General features: G+C 54.9%; 1 protein-coding gene across 2 annotated transcripts in view; it reads right to left on the bottom strand.

Moving 5' to 3' along the window:
• Window positions 1-13733, bottom strand: part of SPNS2 (SPNS lysolipid transporter 2, sphingosine-1-phosphate) — an 89076-nt gene that overhangs the window by 4627 nt on the left and 70716 nt on the right. For both annotated transcript variants that reach the window (XM_082370560.1, XM_082370561.1), the window contains 7 exons: window positions 8720-8856; window positions 3086-3237; window positions 2799-2865; window positions 1304-1446; window positions 850-1002; window positions 545-734; window positions 182-247 (listed from right to left, as the gene is read on the bottom strand). In XM_082370560.1, coding sequence (XP_082226686.1) covers window positions 182-247; window positions 545-734; window positions 850-1002; window positions 1304-1446; window positions 2799-2865; window positions 3086-3237; window positions 8720-8856 — 908 coding nt within the window. The remainder of the gene's footprint in view (window positions 1-181; window positions 248-544; window positions 735-849; window positions 1003-1303; window positions 1447-2798; window positions 2866-3085; window positions 3238-8719; window positions 8857-13733) is intronic.

Genomic DNA, 13733 nt, shown 5'->3' with positions numbered 1-13733 from the left:
CCCTTCTGCCTGCTCAACCCTCTGATTCCAGGCCCTGCCCCGATGCAGACCCCCAAATCTCTGATCCCCTCTCCCCGCTCACAAGCCCGGCTGGCTCTCCCACCCCTTCATCCACCCTCCCCATGTGCCCCGAGAGGTCGAGAGGCCCCGGTCAGCACGAGGCAACCTTGGCCTGCCTCACCATGAGGATGTCCGCCGTGATGGCCCAGTTAGAAAACAGCAGCGTCTCCCCTACAAAGATGCAGATCTGCCCGGGAGAGACCAGAGCAACCATCAGGGGGTGCTCTGCCCACCACTGGCCCCAGGCTGCTGGCTGCTGGCCGGGAGCCCCCAGAAGCCCCCCCAACCCCGGCTCCTGGCGGTCAGGCTCACGGGGAATCTGTGGATTAGCTACGGGCTTCAAGCCAGGCCCACAGCCCTGGCCAGAGCAGGGGCAGACTGAGGACTGGAGCCTCCCCGTGGGGGGTCCCCCGCCCAAGTCAGACTGCATTTCCTCTTCCAGAGCCCAGCTCCCCCGCCACCCTGGCACTCCCACCGCACTCACATAGGCCCCCACGATGCTGCTCTTGGCCGCCACGAAGATGAGGCAGGTGAAGATGGCGGAGCCCAGCATACCCACAGCGCACACCAGCGGGTCAGCCCGCTGGGTCCGCAGGCGGCACCAGCGCGTGGCTCCTGCGCCCGTGACCACCCCGAGAAAACCCGTAAAGCAGGTGATGGCCCCGAAGATGAGGCTGCGGAGACAGAGGACGGTGCAGCACGGGTTAGGGGGCAGGGCCGGGGTAGAGGGGCCGGCGGCCTCCCTCACCCCGCCATCCCCGCCTGCCCACTGAGCCCGCCTGGCCGCACCTGTCCTTGGCCGCACAGGGCGGGCTGCTGCACGTCTCTGCCGCCTTCTGCACGACTTGGGCGCGGTGCAGGTAGAGCGGGATCCACATGCCCAGGGCCCCTGTGGCGAAGGACACGGCTGACGTGGCCAGGGAGGAGAAGACGTAGCTGCGGCTGGGGAGAGGCCGGGGCAGCAACACTGAGCGGGGGCCAGCATCCCCGCAGCTGGCAGGGTCAGGCCCAGGAGGCAGGCTTTCCTCCCTCACTCCTTCCCCCAGGGACAGAAGGCCTCAAACGCCTTCCCTACGGGCTCTGGGGGTGAGGGCTCTGGCTTCAGGGATCATAAACACTCGTGGCCCCGGCACCGTGGACAGGGAGTCCGGCCGAGCGGGCTGCGTGGGCCAGCCTGCAAGGTGCGGTCCTCTCATCTCGGCGCCCCCCCTCTTCCCACCGGACCCCTCCCAGCAGCACTCACTTGCGGATCAGGGCCTTCATGTCTCGGAGCCATGACGTCCGGGCCTTGAGCTGCCCCCCGAGCTGGTCAGCATGGCCTCTCTTAGTGGCCGGGACCAGGACGAGGATGAGCGTTCCTGTGATCATGCCCAGGATGGGGGACACCTGGTGGGTCAGGGTGCACCAAGTTAGGACACCAGGGCCCAGGCGTCTTTGTCTCTGCTGCACCTGGAAGGGGGAGCAGGCCAGCCACGCCTTCTCTGGGCCCCCGGCTCCTCCTCTGGGCTAGTATCTGCCCAGCCTTCCTGACTGGGCCAAGCCACTGGGGGTGAGGCTAGCATATGGGGCTCAAAATGGGCTGTGCCGACCAGGGGCAGGATGGGAGAGAGGACTGAAAGTGAAAGGGAGAGAGGGATGGTCAGATGGATGGAGGAGGGAGGACAGATGGCTGAATAGTCAGAGAGATGGATGGATGGATGGATGGATGGATGGATGGATAGATAGATTGCTGGGTGGATGAATTAACACATGGAAGGACAGGAGGATGGATGAGTGGATGAGTGGATGAGTGGATGGGTGACGAGTGATGGATGATGGGTGATCGATGGAACGAAAGGAAGACAGGTAGGTGGGCAGACATATGGAATGATGACTGGGAGAGGAGAGTTCCTGGGGACAGGGAGCCAGATACCAGCTCTTGCCCCCCTCCCTGGGTCTGGGAAAGGTTCCCAGGCCAGCTCGTCACCCTGGTGGTGGGGGGGCACTGAGAAGGGGCTGGCTGCGCATGAAGCTTCCAGCTGATACACCCGGTAGCTTATCGTTTGGGAGGGGCCCGTGTGGGTTCCAGGAGAACGAGGCTCGGGACTCCCTCTGGGCCTTCCCTGCATCTTGCCCAGCGTCGAGAACTGACTCTCCAAGGCCCCAGGCCTCTCTCCAGATGGAAAGGGCGCATCTCGGGAGTCTGGATTCCAATATACCAGTTCCTCCACCAGCTCATGAGAACAGGGAAATCTGTACCCACCCCCACCAGGCCTGGGAGCCCATGGTCTGGGGAGTTCCTCTCCACTCGCCGCCCCCATCAAAAAATTCCACGGAGGCTGCTTCCTTCCTGCTTTTGAGGAAAAAACACTTTGTCTTAAGCTTCCTCTCCTTCACAAGACTGGGGATCTCTGTTTCCTCTGATTGCACTGTCCTGGGGCCTTGGCGGACTTGTGCTGAATCCTCCTGCAGGACAGGAAGTGGCTCCAGACCCCGGGGCCCTCACACAGAGGCCTCGTCTCAGCCCCTCCCCAGCACGGTGCCACAGCTCAAAGCAGGAAGTGCCGCCGTGAACGTGGAATTTCCTTCGTCCTCACAGACTGGGGCCCCTGAGTGGGGCGAGTCTGGCACCCCTCACGCCTCAAAGTGAACTAATGGAGAAGAGCCCAGGCCCGCGAGGTGGGAAGCCTGGCGGCTGAGGCTCTGTCCCTGAATCTCTGGGCGACCCTGGGCAACGGCTGGTCTGGGGGTGTCCTTACCCGCAAGGCCCAGTGCCAGTCTCCGGCCGCCTGCTTCACGCTGGAGCCGGTGATGTAGCCCAGGCCGCTGCAGAGAGGACGGCACGGTCAGGCAGGGATGGGTAGGGCGTCGGGGGCAGGGGATACTCACCAGTCTAGCAGGCCACCAGCCCCCGCCCCCCAGCCAGCCAGGGAGCTGGTCCAGGCGCTTCTCAAGGCTGCCTGCCCACGCGTTTAGGTCACAGAGGGCCAAACTCCAGGGAGAGGGAGTGGTCAGAAATCCAAAGGGACCTGGCCCGGATCCTCACCTGCCCAGAGGGATGGCGAAGTAGAAGACAGACAGCATGAGCGTGCGCGTGTTCTTGGTGAAGAGGTCTCCGATGATGGTGGGCGCGATGGTAGAGTAGCTGGCCTCACCGATGCCCACCAGCCCGCGGGACAGGACCAGCAGCCAGAAGTGCTGTGGGGAAGGGCGGAGAGCGCTGGGGGGCGCACCTGCTCCCCTGCCTGCGCACCCCTGCTCCCCGCTTTGCTCCCTACCCGCGGCAGGGCCCAGGAGACAGGAGAGAGGATGGAGCCCAACCCCTGCCGCAGCAACGACTACACCCCAGGCCACTCTGGGCCTCAGTTCCTGCCTCTGAATAGTGGGTCTGACTGGGTCTAGCTGGCCCAGTGCTGGGATGGAGCTGGACTTTCAGGGGCTGAGAGTTGTAGGTTTGGCGGGGGACGTAAGCCTGTGTCTCCACTGCCACCCCGACCCGTTGGGAGACTTCCTCCCTGGGTTCTGGCCCCATCTTGGGAGCCTCAAGCCGCCCCTACTCTGTGTCCCATCCCCTGACCAGGCAGCTGGGCTGACCCTGGCGGCACTGAGGACTCAGTGTAAATGGAGAGTGGGCAGGGCAGCCCAGTGGGCTCAGCGCCCCTCCCCCATGCACACATCAAAGAGCAAAGCCCAGCTACGCTGGGAAGGGTGGGGCCATGCCAGCTGCCAGTGGTTCTACCCCTTTGATGTGGACCCAGCCCCTCCATCCCCCCAGCTGCCCAGGGCCTGAGAACCAAGCCTGGTCATTTTTCCCCAGCCCCACCCTGACCACCCATCCGGCCAGCATTGCCCACATCCAGCCCTCCTCCGGGTCTCCCTGTTTCTGCACATCTCTTTCCCGGCCCTCTCTCTGTGTCGCTGGTCCCGCCCATCCATCTCTGCGCCTCTCGTTTCCATAGTTCATTCGCTCTCACCCTCCATCTCTGAGTCTTCCTTCTCCTGGCCCCTTGCCTGTGCTTCTTTCCCTGAGAAGCATCAGCCCACAGCCTTTGTCTATTTTTCTGTTGGGTTCTTTGTCTTTCTTGCATTAGTTTCTGTTAGCGTTTTATATATCATGGGAATTGACATTTATTAGATAGGTCACAAATATTTTCCATCATCTTTCTTTCCACTTTGTTTATGGGGAGTTTCATCATACAGAAGCTTTGTGTTGTTTAATTTGATGCTGTCCAAGCTGTTGATTTTTCCTTAATGGCTTCTGGATTTCACATCTTGCTCAAGAAGGGCTAGTCCATCCCAGAATGATACAAAAATATTCTTTTATCTTTTATGTTTGTTATATTTTAGAAAGAGAAAGAGAATGGGAGTGATTTCCTTATTCTCCTCTGTACAAGAGCAGGCAGATAAGACCTCTTTGACAAGGGATCCCATTGATCCCCACTCCTCCCCCAGGAACTGGCTATTTTGTCCATTTGTCACGACTTCCTCTCTACCTTTGCCTGCACATACACGTACCAAGGAACAACATTTAGTGTCCCCTGTGTGCTCTCAAAAAATAAACATAAAAAGACCATTCCTGGGACTTCCCTGCTGGTCCGGTGGTTGAGAATCCACCTTCCAATGCAGGGGACGCGGGTTCGGTCCCTGGTTGGGGGACGGGAGCCCACATGCCGCAACTACTGAGCACGCGAGCCACAACTAGAGAGCAGCCCATGTGCCGCAACGAAGATCGTGCGTGCCACCCGACACAGCCAGAAGTAAAATAAATAAATATTAAAAAAAAAAAAAAAAAAAAGACCATTCCATGCATCTTGTCCCACAACTTGATTTTTTTCCCTCATCTTTTGGAAACCCATTTCAGCTGGTTAATATAGATCTAGTTCATTCTCCCATTCTATCTGGGCGTCCCCCAAGTCGAGGTCATTTAGTTTCTTTTTTTTCTATTACAAAACTTGCAGCAAACATCCTTACATGCACCTGTCACTTTGTGTCCACGAGTTGGAGTTTCTCCCTTTGGCATGTACCCCCAAGTAGAAGGCTGGGCTGTGGGGTGTACACAGAATTTTACAAAATCCTGCCCCACTTTGCTCTCCAAAGAGGCTCTACCAATTTACACTCCCACTAGTAGCTTGAATAACACTTGGTATTGTCAGCCTTTTTAATTGCCGCCAATCTGATGGGTGTGAAATGGTAACTTACTGTTGTTTTAATTTGCAGTGCTCTGATTACTCAAGAAGCCGAGAACCATCTCTTCCTACATATGTTGCCTGTTGGGGGATCTTCCCCTGGAAGTGCCTGTCACTATCCTTTGCCCATTTTTTCTACCGGGTTGTTTGTCTTTTTCTTGTTGAATTATAGTTCTAGATTTTTTTTTTTTTTTTTTGGCTGTGTTGGGTCTTCGTTTCTGTGCGAGGGCTTTCTCTAGTTGTGGCAAGCGGGGGCCACTCCTCATCGCGGTGCGCGGGCCTCTCACTGTCGCGGCCTCTCTTGTTGTGGAGCACAGGCTCCAGACGCACAGGCTCAGTAGTTGTGGCTCACGGACCCAGCTGCTCCGTGGCATGTGGGATCTTCCCAGACCAGGGCTTGAACCCGTGTCCCCTCCATTGGCAGGCAGACTCTCAACCACTGCGCCACCAGGGAAGCCCTAGTTCTAGACTTTTATGGTTTGCTTTTTACTTTACTTTCACCTAGCTGGGATTTATTTTGAAGTATGGTTAGAAATACAGACCATACTTTATCTTCCATCCAGATGGAGAGTCAATACTCCCAAAACCATTTATTTGAGATGCAACTTTCATCCTCCACTCAATTCCCATAGAAAGGAGGACTCTATTTCCTTGATCTCTTAGTTTATCCCGCCGCTGTTTTCATTGGAAAAGCCATGTTTTGATAACGGATAGGACAAGAGCCCTTTCATTGTTGTTTTCACAATGTTCTTGGTTGTTCCTGGGCACTTTCTCTGCCAGATTTACTTCAGAATCACATTGCCAAGGTCCACCAAAAACCCCCATGGGACTCGGACTGTGACTGCAATGAACTCATAGATTAATTGGGGGTGATCCGTCTGTCTCTCTCTCTGCCTCTGCTCATCTTCTCTCCCCATCTCTCCCTTCCTTCCACACACCCAGAGTGGGGCCCAGCCTTGACATCGTGGTCCTGTACTCACTGGTCAATCCCAGAAGCAGCCCCAGAGGTCAGATGATGAGGGGCCTGGTCAGGGGCAGGACAAGACCCAGAGGGGGTCCAGAAGCTTCTTCTGGTCCAGTCCCCATTTTTGACTGTGGCCATCAGGCTCTACCTGACGTTCTAGGCCGGGGGTTTTTTTTTTTTAATTTATTTTTGGCTGCGTTGGGTCTTCATTGCTGCGCGCGGGCTTTCTCTAGTTGCGGCTAGTAGGGGCTACTCTTCGTTGTGGTGCGCGGGCTTCTCATTGTGGTGGCTTCTCTTGTTGCAGGGCACGGGCTCTAGGTGCACGGGCTTCAGTAGTTGTGGCTCGCAGGCTCAGTAGTTGTGGCTCGTGGGCTCTAGAGCGCAGGCTCAGTAGTTGTGGCGCACGGGCTTAGTTGCTCCGTGGCATGTGGGATCTTCCCGGACCAGGGCTCGAACCTGTGTCCCCTGCATTGGCAGGTGGATTCTTAACCACCACGCCACCAGGGAAGTCCTAGGCCTGGAGCTTATTACCTGGCCTGACCCTTCTCTATGAAGCTGCCCCGTGAAGCAAACTTGTATCCCCCAAACCTGCTAGTTCTCTCTGCCCTCACCTCCAACCTCCTCTCAATCAGTGTAAATCTGACTCACCATTGCCCTTCTTCAGACTCTTCCAGGGTCCAGCACTTCCCTCAGGAGAAAGCTCAAGCCTTCCAACCTGGCATTCAAGGCTCTCCATGACCTGGTCCCTGCCTTCCTTTCCAGCCAAAGCACTCGCCTCCTCAATCTACCAACACACTCAACCATTTCTGCCTCCATGGGGCTGCTCCCTCTGCCTGTGCTATCTTCACCAAGAGGCCTAACCTCCCTGTCTTGCCTGCCCAACTGCCACCTCCTCCAGGAAGTCTTCCCTGACCACATGGATGTCAGAGACTGCTCTCTCTTCAGTGAGGACTTTCAGCACTTTGCTTATCTTGAAAGCTCTGAACATGGGAGCTCCTGTCACATCTTCCCATCCCCAGGCCTGGGTGCTCCCAAGGCCAGGGTCTCCTCCTTTGTCCCCTAGGCTGAACGCTCCCTGAAGGCAAATCCTGGTCTTCTCCCCTTCTTTTCTTTTTTTTTTTTTTAAAGATTTAATTTTATTTATTTTTGGCTGCTTTGGGTCTTCATTGCTGCGTGCAGACTTTCTCTAGTTGTGGCGAGCGGGAGCTACTCTTCGTTGTGGTGCGCAGGTTTCTCATTGTGGTGGCTTCTCTTGTTGCGGAGCACGGGCTCTAGGTGCGCGGCTTTCATAGTTGCAGCATGCGGGCTCTAGAGCTCAGGCTCAGTAGTTGTGGCGCATGGGCTCAGTAGTTGCGGCATGCGGGCTCTAAAGTACAGGCTCAGTAGTTGTGGCGCATGGGCTCAGTAGTTGCGGCATGCGGGCTCTAAAGTACAGGCTCAGTAGTTGTGGCGCATGGGCTTAGTTGCTCCACGGCATGTGGGATCTCCCTGGACCAGGGCTCGAACCTGTGTCCCCTGCATTGGCAGGCGGATTCTCATCCGCTACGCCACCAGGGAAGTCCCTCCCCTTCTTCTTCTATCTCCCTCTATAGTAGCCATCATGTGATTGTCCGTCCTCTGCTTGAAGACCCCTAGTGACGGGACACTCACTACCTCTCAGAGCAACATATCTCCTTATTGGAAGAAAGAACAGAAATAATGATTTGTTGAAACCTGCCATGTGTCAGGGTCTGGACATTCATGAGTTCAATTATTTCTCACAACCACCCTTCATACTAAGAAGTATCATCCCCAATTAAAGATAAGGAAACTGAGGCTCAGAGAAGTTAAGTTTCTCCAGATCACAAAGCTGAGTGGGCAACAGAATTGGGATATTCAAATCCAGAACTGTGGGAGCCAAGTAAGAAACATCTTCTTTCCTGGGAATTCCCTGGCGGTCCAGTGGTTAGGACTCCACACTCTCATTGCTGAGGGCCCGGATTCAATCCCTGGTTGGGGAACTAACATCCCACGAGCTACACGTTGTGGCCAAAAAAAAAAAAAAGAAAGAAAGATCTTCCTTACACTGAACTGATGTTTGTCTCCCTAGGACTTTGACCCAGGGAGTTGGCTGATGGTCGGACAAAGAGCAAACTGTGTGAGGCCTAGAGAAGGGTAGTGACGTATCTAGGGTCACACAGCAAGATGACAGCAGAGCCAGAACTAGAACCCAAGGGTCCTGACTCCTTGGCCAGACTTGCCCCGCTGATCCTTGCATCCTCCCCAAATCAGAAGCAGCTCAGAGAGAGTCAGGATGCCACACAGGGCTGTGATTCCCTCTGTTCAAGGCCAGCAAGGGGAAAGCCCAATCGGTAGAGCCAGTGTATAGAAGTACCCAAAGACCCCCTCATCCCACCATACTTGGACCCAACAGGCTGGAACCCCAGTCTAGACTAGGACAGGTCAATCAGACTTGCCCCCCGCTGGAGGAACCAGGACACACGGACGGGATGAGCAGGAATGCCGGGTGGAAAGCCCGGGCAGGCCTCACCTGCTGCGGAATGAAGGAGCTGGAGAACGTGACGGCCGACCAGAAGAAAATCCCACAGCTGAGGATCACTTTCCTGTTGAAGCGGTCACCCAGGTAGCCAAAGATGGGCGCAGCCACCATGAAGCTGCAGATGAACACTGAGTGGGGAGAGGAGAGCGGCAGGTGTGGCACATGGGTCTCATGGCTGAGCCCACCCGCCCAGACCACCCAGCGAGAGGCCAAGTGCCTGCTGAGGAAGCAGCCGCTGCCCAAGAGGGGCAACCTCGGCCAGACCTGGGCCCAGGGGAGGCGGGACAGGCCCTCTGGGTTAGGAGACTCCACGACTCCATCCTCCTCAACGCCCAGTGGCAGGTGAGCCCTTCGGGTACTTTTTAAAAGAGTAAAGATTATTCACTGAACATTTTCTACTTGTCAGGGGCTGTGCTAGGGGCTCACCACACAGCATCTTGTGTACCTTTCCGACCCCCATCCCACCTCACAGGTGGGGAGACACACAGAGAGAAGTGACTTGCCTAAGGCCCCACCAGTAGTAAATGTCCCAGTGGGGACTTGACTCCCTGTCTGACTCCAGAGCCAGTGTTCCTTATACTTTGCCATGCTACTCTCCTTATTATACTTGAAAAAGAGGTTCAGAGAGGGAAAGGGACCTACGCAAGGTCACACAGCAAATTGGGGCAGAACTGGACCTGGAACCCCCAGTCTCATACCTGCCAGATCACACAGCCACCCTCACTCCCAGCAGACTGCAGAGACTTTCCTGACATTTGGAAACATTGTCATTCATTTGTTCATTCATTCATTCGTTCACTCATTCATTCATCCATCCTTTCATCCATTCAACAAAGACCAAAATTCCTAGACTCTTGGAGTTTTCATTCTTGTGAGAAACAATGAAATAAAAAATATAGTATGTCAAGGGGTGACACATGCTAAGGAGGGAAAAAGGGCAGAAACAGGAGATAGGAAAAGTGTGTGAGAAAAAGAAAACAGATGTTAAAATTTTAAATAGAAAGGTCAGAGGTGACATTTCAGCAAAGACCTGGAGGAGATGAGGAGACAAATCATGCAAATATTGGGTTGAGAACAGCAAGTGCAAAGGCCCTGGGGCAGGAATGTGCTTAGCATATTTGTGGAACGACAAATAGACCAGAGTGGCTGGAGCAGAGGGACCCTGGGGGAAAGGCCAGATGGGGTGGGGCCTTGTGGCTCACTGTGGTGACTGTGGCTTCTACGGGTGAGAAAGGAAAACACCAGAGGATGCTGAGCAGAGGAGTGATGTGACCTGGTTTTGTTCTTCCAGAACAATAGAGCAGCAGAGTCTCAGAGGACCCTGTGGGGATGGCACTACCAGTATGGGAGGGGCCTTCGAGGTCCCAGGGGGGATAAAGAGTCCAGCAACGCAGGGTAGTCGCTAGGTCATGCGGTGAGGCAGCCCCTGATTCCTGCTCCTGGAAGGCAATCCCACAGCTGACGGGCAGATGGCCAGACAAAGGCCGGGTGGGCAGATAAGACGGCCGGCCAAGCTAAACATTCACAGGCTCTGGCTGTTCCCTCACAGACCTGAGCCCCTAGGAGAAGAGATAGAGGGAGGGGAGGAAGGAGGCAAGGAGGTGAGAGCAGGCTGGGCTGGAGCAGCGCGACTGTCCCTCACTTACCCCAGGGAGCAGGATGGTGAGCGTGTATGGGTGTGGGGGGCAATCTTTTAATCCCAACTGTGTGACTGGGGCCTCGGGCAGCATCAGCAGAGAGGTGCACAAATCTGGGCACTAGAGACGCAGTGCCTGGTCTTGAATTCAGCTCTATTCCTTCCCAGCTGGGTGACCTTGGGCAGGTCACAACCTCTCTGTCCCTCAATTCAGTGGTGTGCTGATAAATGTTTAGCAACTGGCTCTCCAAAAATGAGGCGGGGGGCGGGGGGAGTCCTGATGTGTAGTGTTTGCCCGTTTTCATGGTGCAAATACTCCCACCATGGTCTGATTTCAAGCTACCCATGTGATGTCACTAATCAGAGCTGGGAAGACAGATGCAGTCACAGAGTTGTACATAGAGTATTTCTACCACCTAGATCCAACAGACATAAATAACCTTAAGAACATAGATAATAGTGAAAGGTAGCAAAATAATTAGGGGGTGATGAATTCTGAGTGTTTATTACCTTTGGTTTTTATTTTTTTAATAGCTCTTTGGAGTATAATTATACAAAGTATAATTGTATAATTGCTTCACAATACTGTGTTAGTTTCTGTTGCACAAAAAAGCGAATCAGCCATATGCATACACATGTCCCCATATCCCCTCCCTCTTGAGCCTCCCTCCCATCCTCCTTATCCCAACCCTCTAGGTCATTGCGAAGCACCGAGCCGATCTCCCTGTGCTATGCTGTGATGTTGTTTAATTGTAAGTTTATATAATTTAGTTTGTAATAACGGTTGTGCTTAACAACCAGCTCACACAATTCCTGAAAATTTAACAATCAACTCTCATGAACCTAAGCCACCTCCAGCGCGCCAACTTCCTCATCTGTAAAAATGAAGATAAAAATAGCAACTCCCTGCTTGCTCTGAGCACTGGATGAGACAATGCATGTAAGGTGCTTAATGCCACGCCCTGCCCAGAGTGGGTCAGCCTTGGTCAACACTGGGCCCTTGTTTAGATCAGTCAAGGTAGAAATTATTTCCTCATATCTAGAAAAAGAATTTTTCCTGCTGGGTCTGTCTCCCAGGACCTGCCTGAGATCAGACCAGGATATGGGCTGGAAAGAGATTTCAGTCTCATCAGGACTTACACATGTTCGGGGAGAAGGAAGAATTGTTCCCTCTATGCCTGTCTGTATTAGGTGAGGAGTGGGCAGAAAGAATCAGAATAGGAGTTGCCCCCCTGTCTGGCCAAGGAGCAGACCCTGTCCATGGGTTGCCCAGCTTAAAGAGTTAAAATGCCAGGGAACCAGCAAGGAGGGCCAAATCCTACCAAGACAATGAAGGGAGGCTTCATAGAGGCAGTGATGGCAGAGCAGGGCATTGAAGGCTGCATAGGAGTTCACCGCGATGATACTACTTAAAATCAAGTATACTAAAATATAAATTACAAATCTTATAAGACTGTATAATGGTTAATGAGGCATAATGCTTATTGTTAATAATAATTGCAGTTACCGTTTATGGAGCATTTATTATAGACAAGGCCCAGGGAGGTGCCCTGGACATAAGCACAGATTATCTCATTTGATTCTCCCTATTATCTTCATCTTATGGAGGGCACAGTAGAGGCTAAAAGGAGTGACATCACACAGCTAGTGTATGGCTAAGCCAGAATTTATACCCCAATTTGACTCCAGAGTCCTTGCTCTAAATCACACCACAGGCGGCCAGGCTGGGAAGGCGGAAGATCCCAGCTGATGTTCCAAAGGTCAGAGAAAGTTCAGTGTGTGTTGGGGACAGCAGGAAGACGCGTGAGGCTGTAGGCTGGGAAGGTGATAGAGAGGAAGCAGTGGGAGGTGAGGCCACGGAGGGAGATCGGGCCCTAACCCCTAGTACCAGGTTTGGTGTTAGTTAGAGGGCAGTGGAGATCCACAGCACACTGTTCTCCCCCTTCAAGGAGGAGCACTGGCCAAGCCCCCGCTGGGTGGGTGCAGAGGGGCTGAAGGAGGTGAGCCAGGCCTCGGCCAGACCTCAGCCATCCTGGTCCATCCCTATCGTCCTGTCCACAGCAGAACCGGAAGGCAGCCCCCCTAGTGCTTTCCCCGCTAGCTTTCTGCCTGCTCTTCTGGGTGGGCAGAGGCACCCGGGACTTCAGATGGACTCCTGCTGGGACAGCCATGCCCCATCCCCACCCCTGTCCCGCCAAAGGTCACCAACTCCCAACCTGAGTTTTACCATCTGTCCCATTGTACAGCTGGGGCCACTGGAAGGTGGAAGAACTTGCCCAAGATGACACAGCAACCCTCCCGACCCTGGACTCTCTCGTCTCTCAGGGTTTCCCCTTGGGGACAAGGGAACCCAGGGTTAGCAGGGAGACACAATCCATCTTTCCAGCCCTCCCTTCTGCTCTGGGGAGCCAAGAGAAAGGACGTCTCCCGGCCCTCAGGGTTGTCACAGGCCAGCAGAGAGGCCTGAACACAGCTAGGTAGGGCCTGGAGGGAAAAAAATTCCTGGCAGAAGGAACAGCACAGGGGCTTCCCTGGTGGCGCAGTGGTTAAGAATCCACCTGCCAATGCAGGGGACACAGGTTTGAGCCCTGGTCCGGGAAGATCCCACATGCCGCGGAGCAACTAGGCCCGTGAGCCACAACTACTGAGCCTGCGCTCTAGAGCCCGCGAGCCACAACTACCGAGCCCGCGTGCCACAACTACTGAAGCCTGCGCGCCTAGAGCCTGTGCTCCACAACAAGAGAAGCCACCGCAATGAGAAGCCCCTGCACCGCAACGAAGAGTAGCCGCCACTCGCTGCAACTAGAGAAAGCCTGCGCGCAGCAATGAAGACCCAACGCGGCCAAATAATTAATTAATTAATTAATTTAAAAAAAAAAAAAGAAGAAGAAGGAACAGCACAGGTAAAGGCCTGGACAGGTGACCCATGTCCCAGATGGGGGCGCAGAGCCTTCTCCAGCCAGCGGGAAGCTCTGCTGAAAATAAAGACCACCCGGCCTAGAAGCTTCCTGGGCTCAGCACCCACAACCCCACCGTCTTTGTCTGGTGGAGGAGAGCTTTCTGGGCAGACTGGCTGCCCCACCCCTGGTCTCGGCAGGGCCGGCTTTCCCGGCACGAGGACATCCTGTGGTCGGGGTGTGGGGAAGCCCTCGGTCAGCTCACGTGTGCTGAGCCCACAGGTCTGGGACAATGGAGCCGCGGGCAGGGAGCCAGGCCAGGGGGCAGGGCCGCGGAGGGCCGAGTGGGAGGAGTCAGAGCCCCTGGCTCACCCGGAGAAGCTGGGGCTGAGCCTCACTCCCTCCTCTGCAAGATGGGTGATGCGCCCCTCCTCACAGGGCCGGCACGAGGTCATCAAGGAGACAGGGCTTG

Source organism: Balaenoptera borealis (genome assembly GCF_965194805.1).
Source record: "Balaenoptera borealis genome assembly, chromosome: 20".
NCBI classification, from domain to species: Eukaryota; Metazoa; Chordata; class Mammalia; order Artiodactyla; family Balaenopteridae; genus Balaenoptera; species Balaenoptera borealis.
This window is presented reverse-complemented; position numbering and strand designations above follow the sequence as displayed.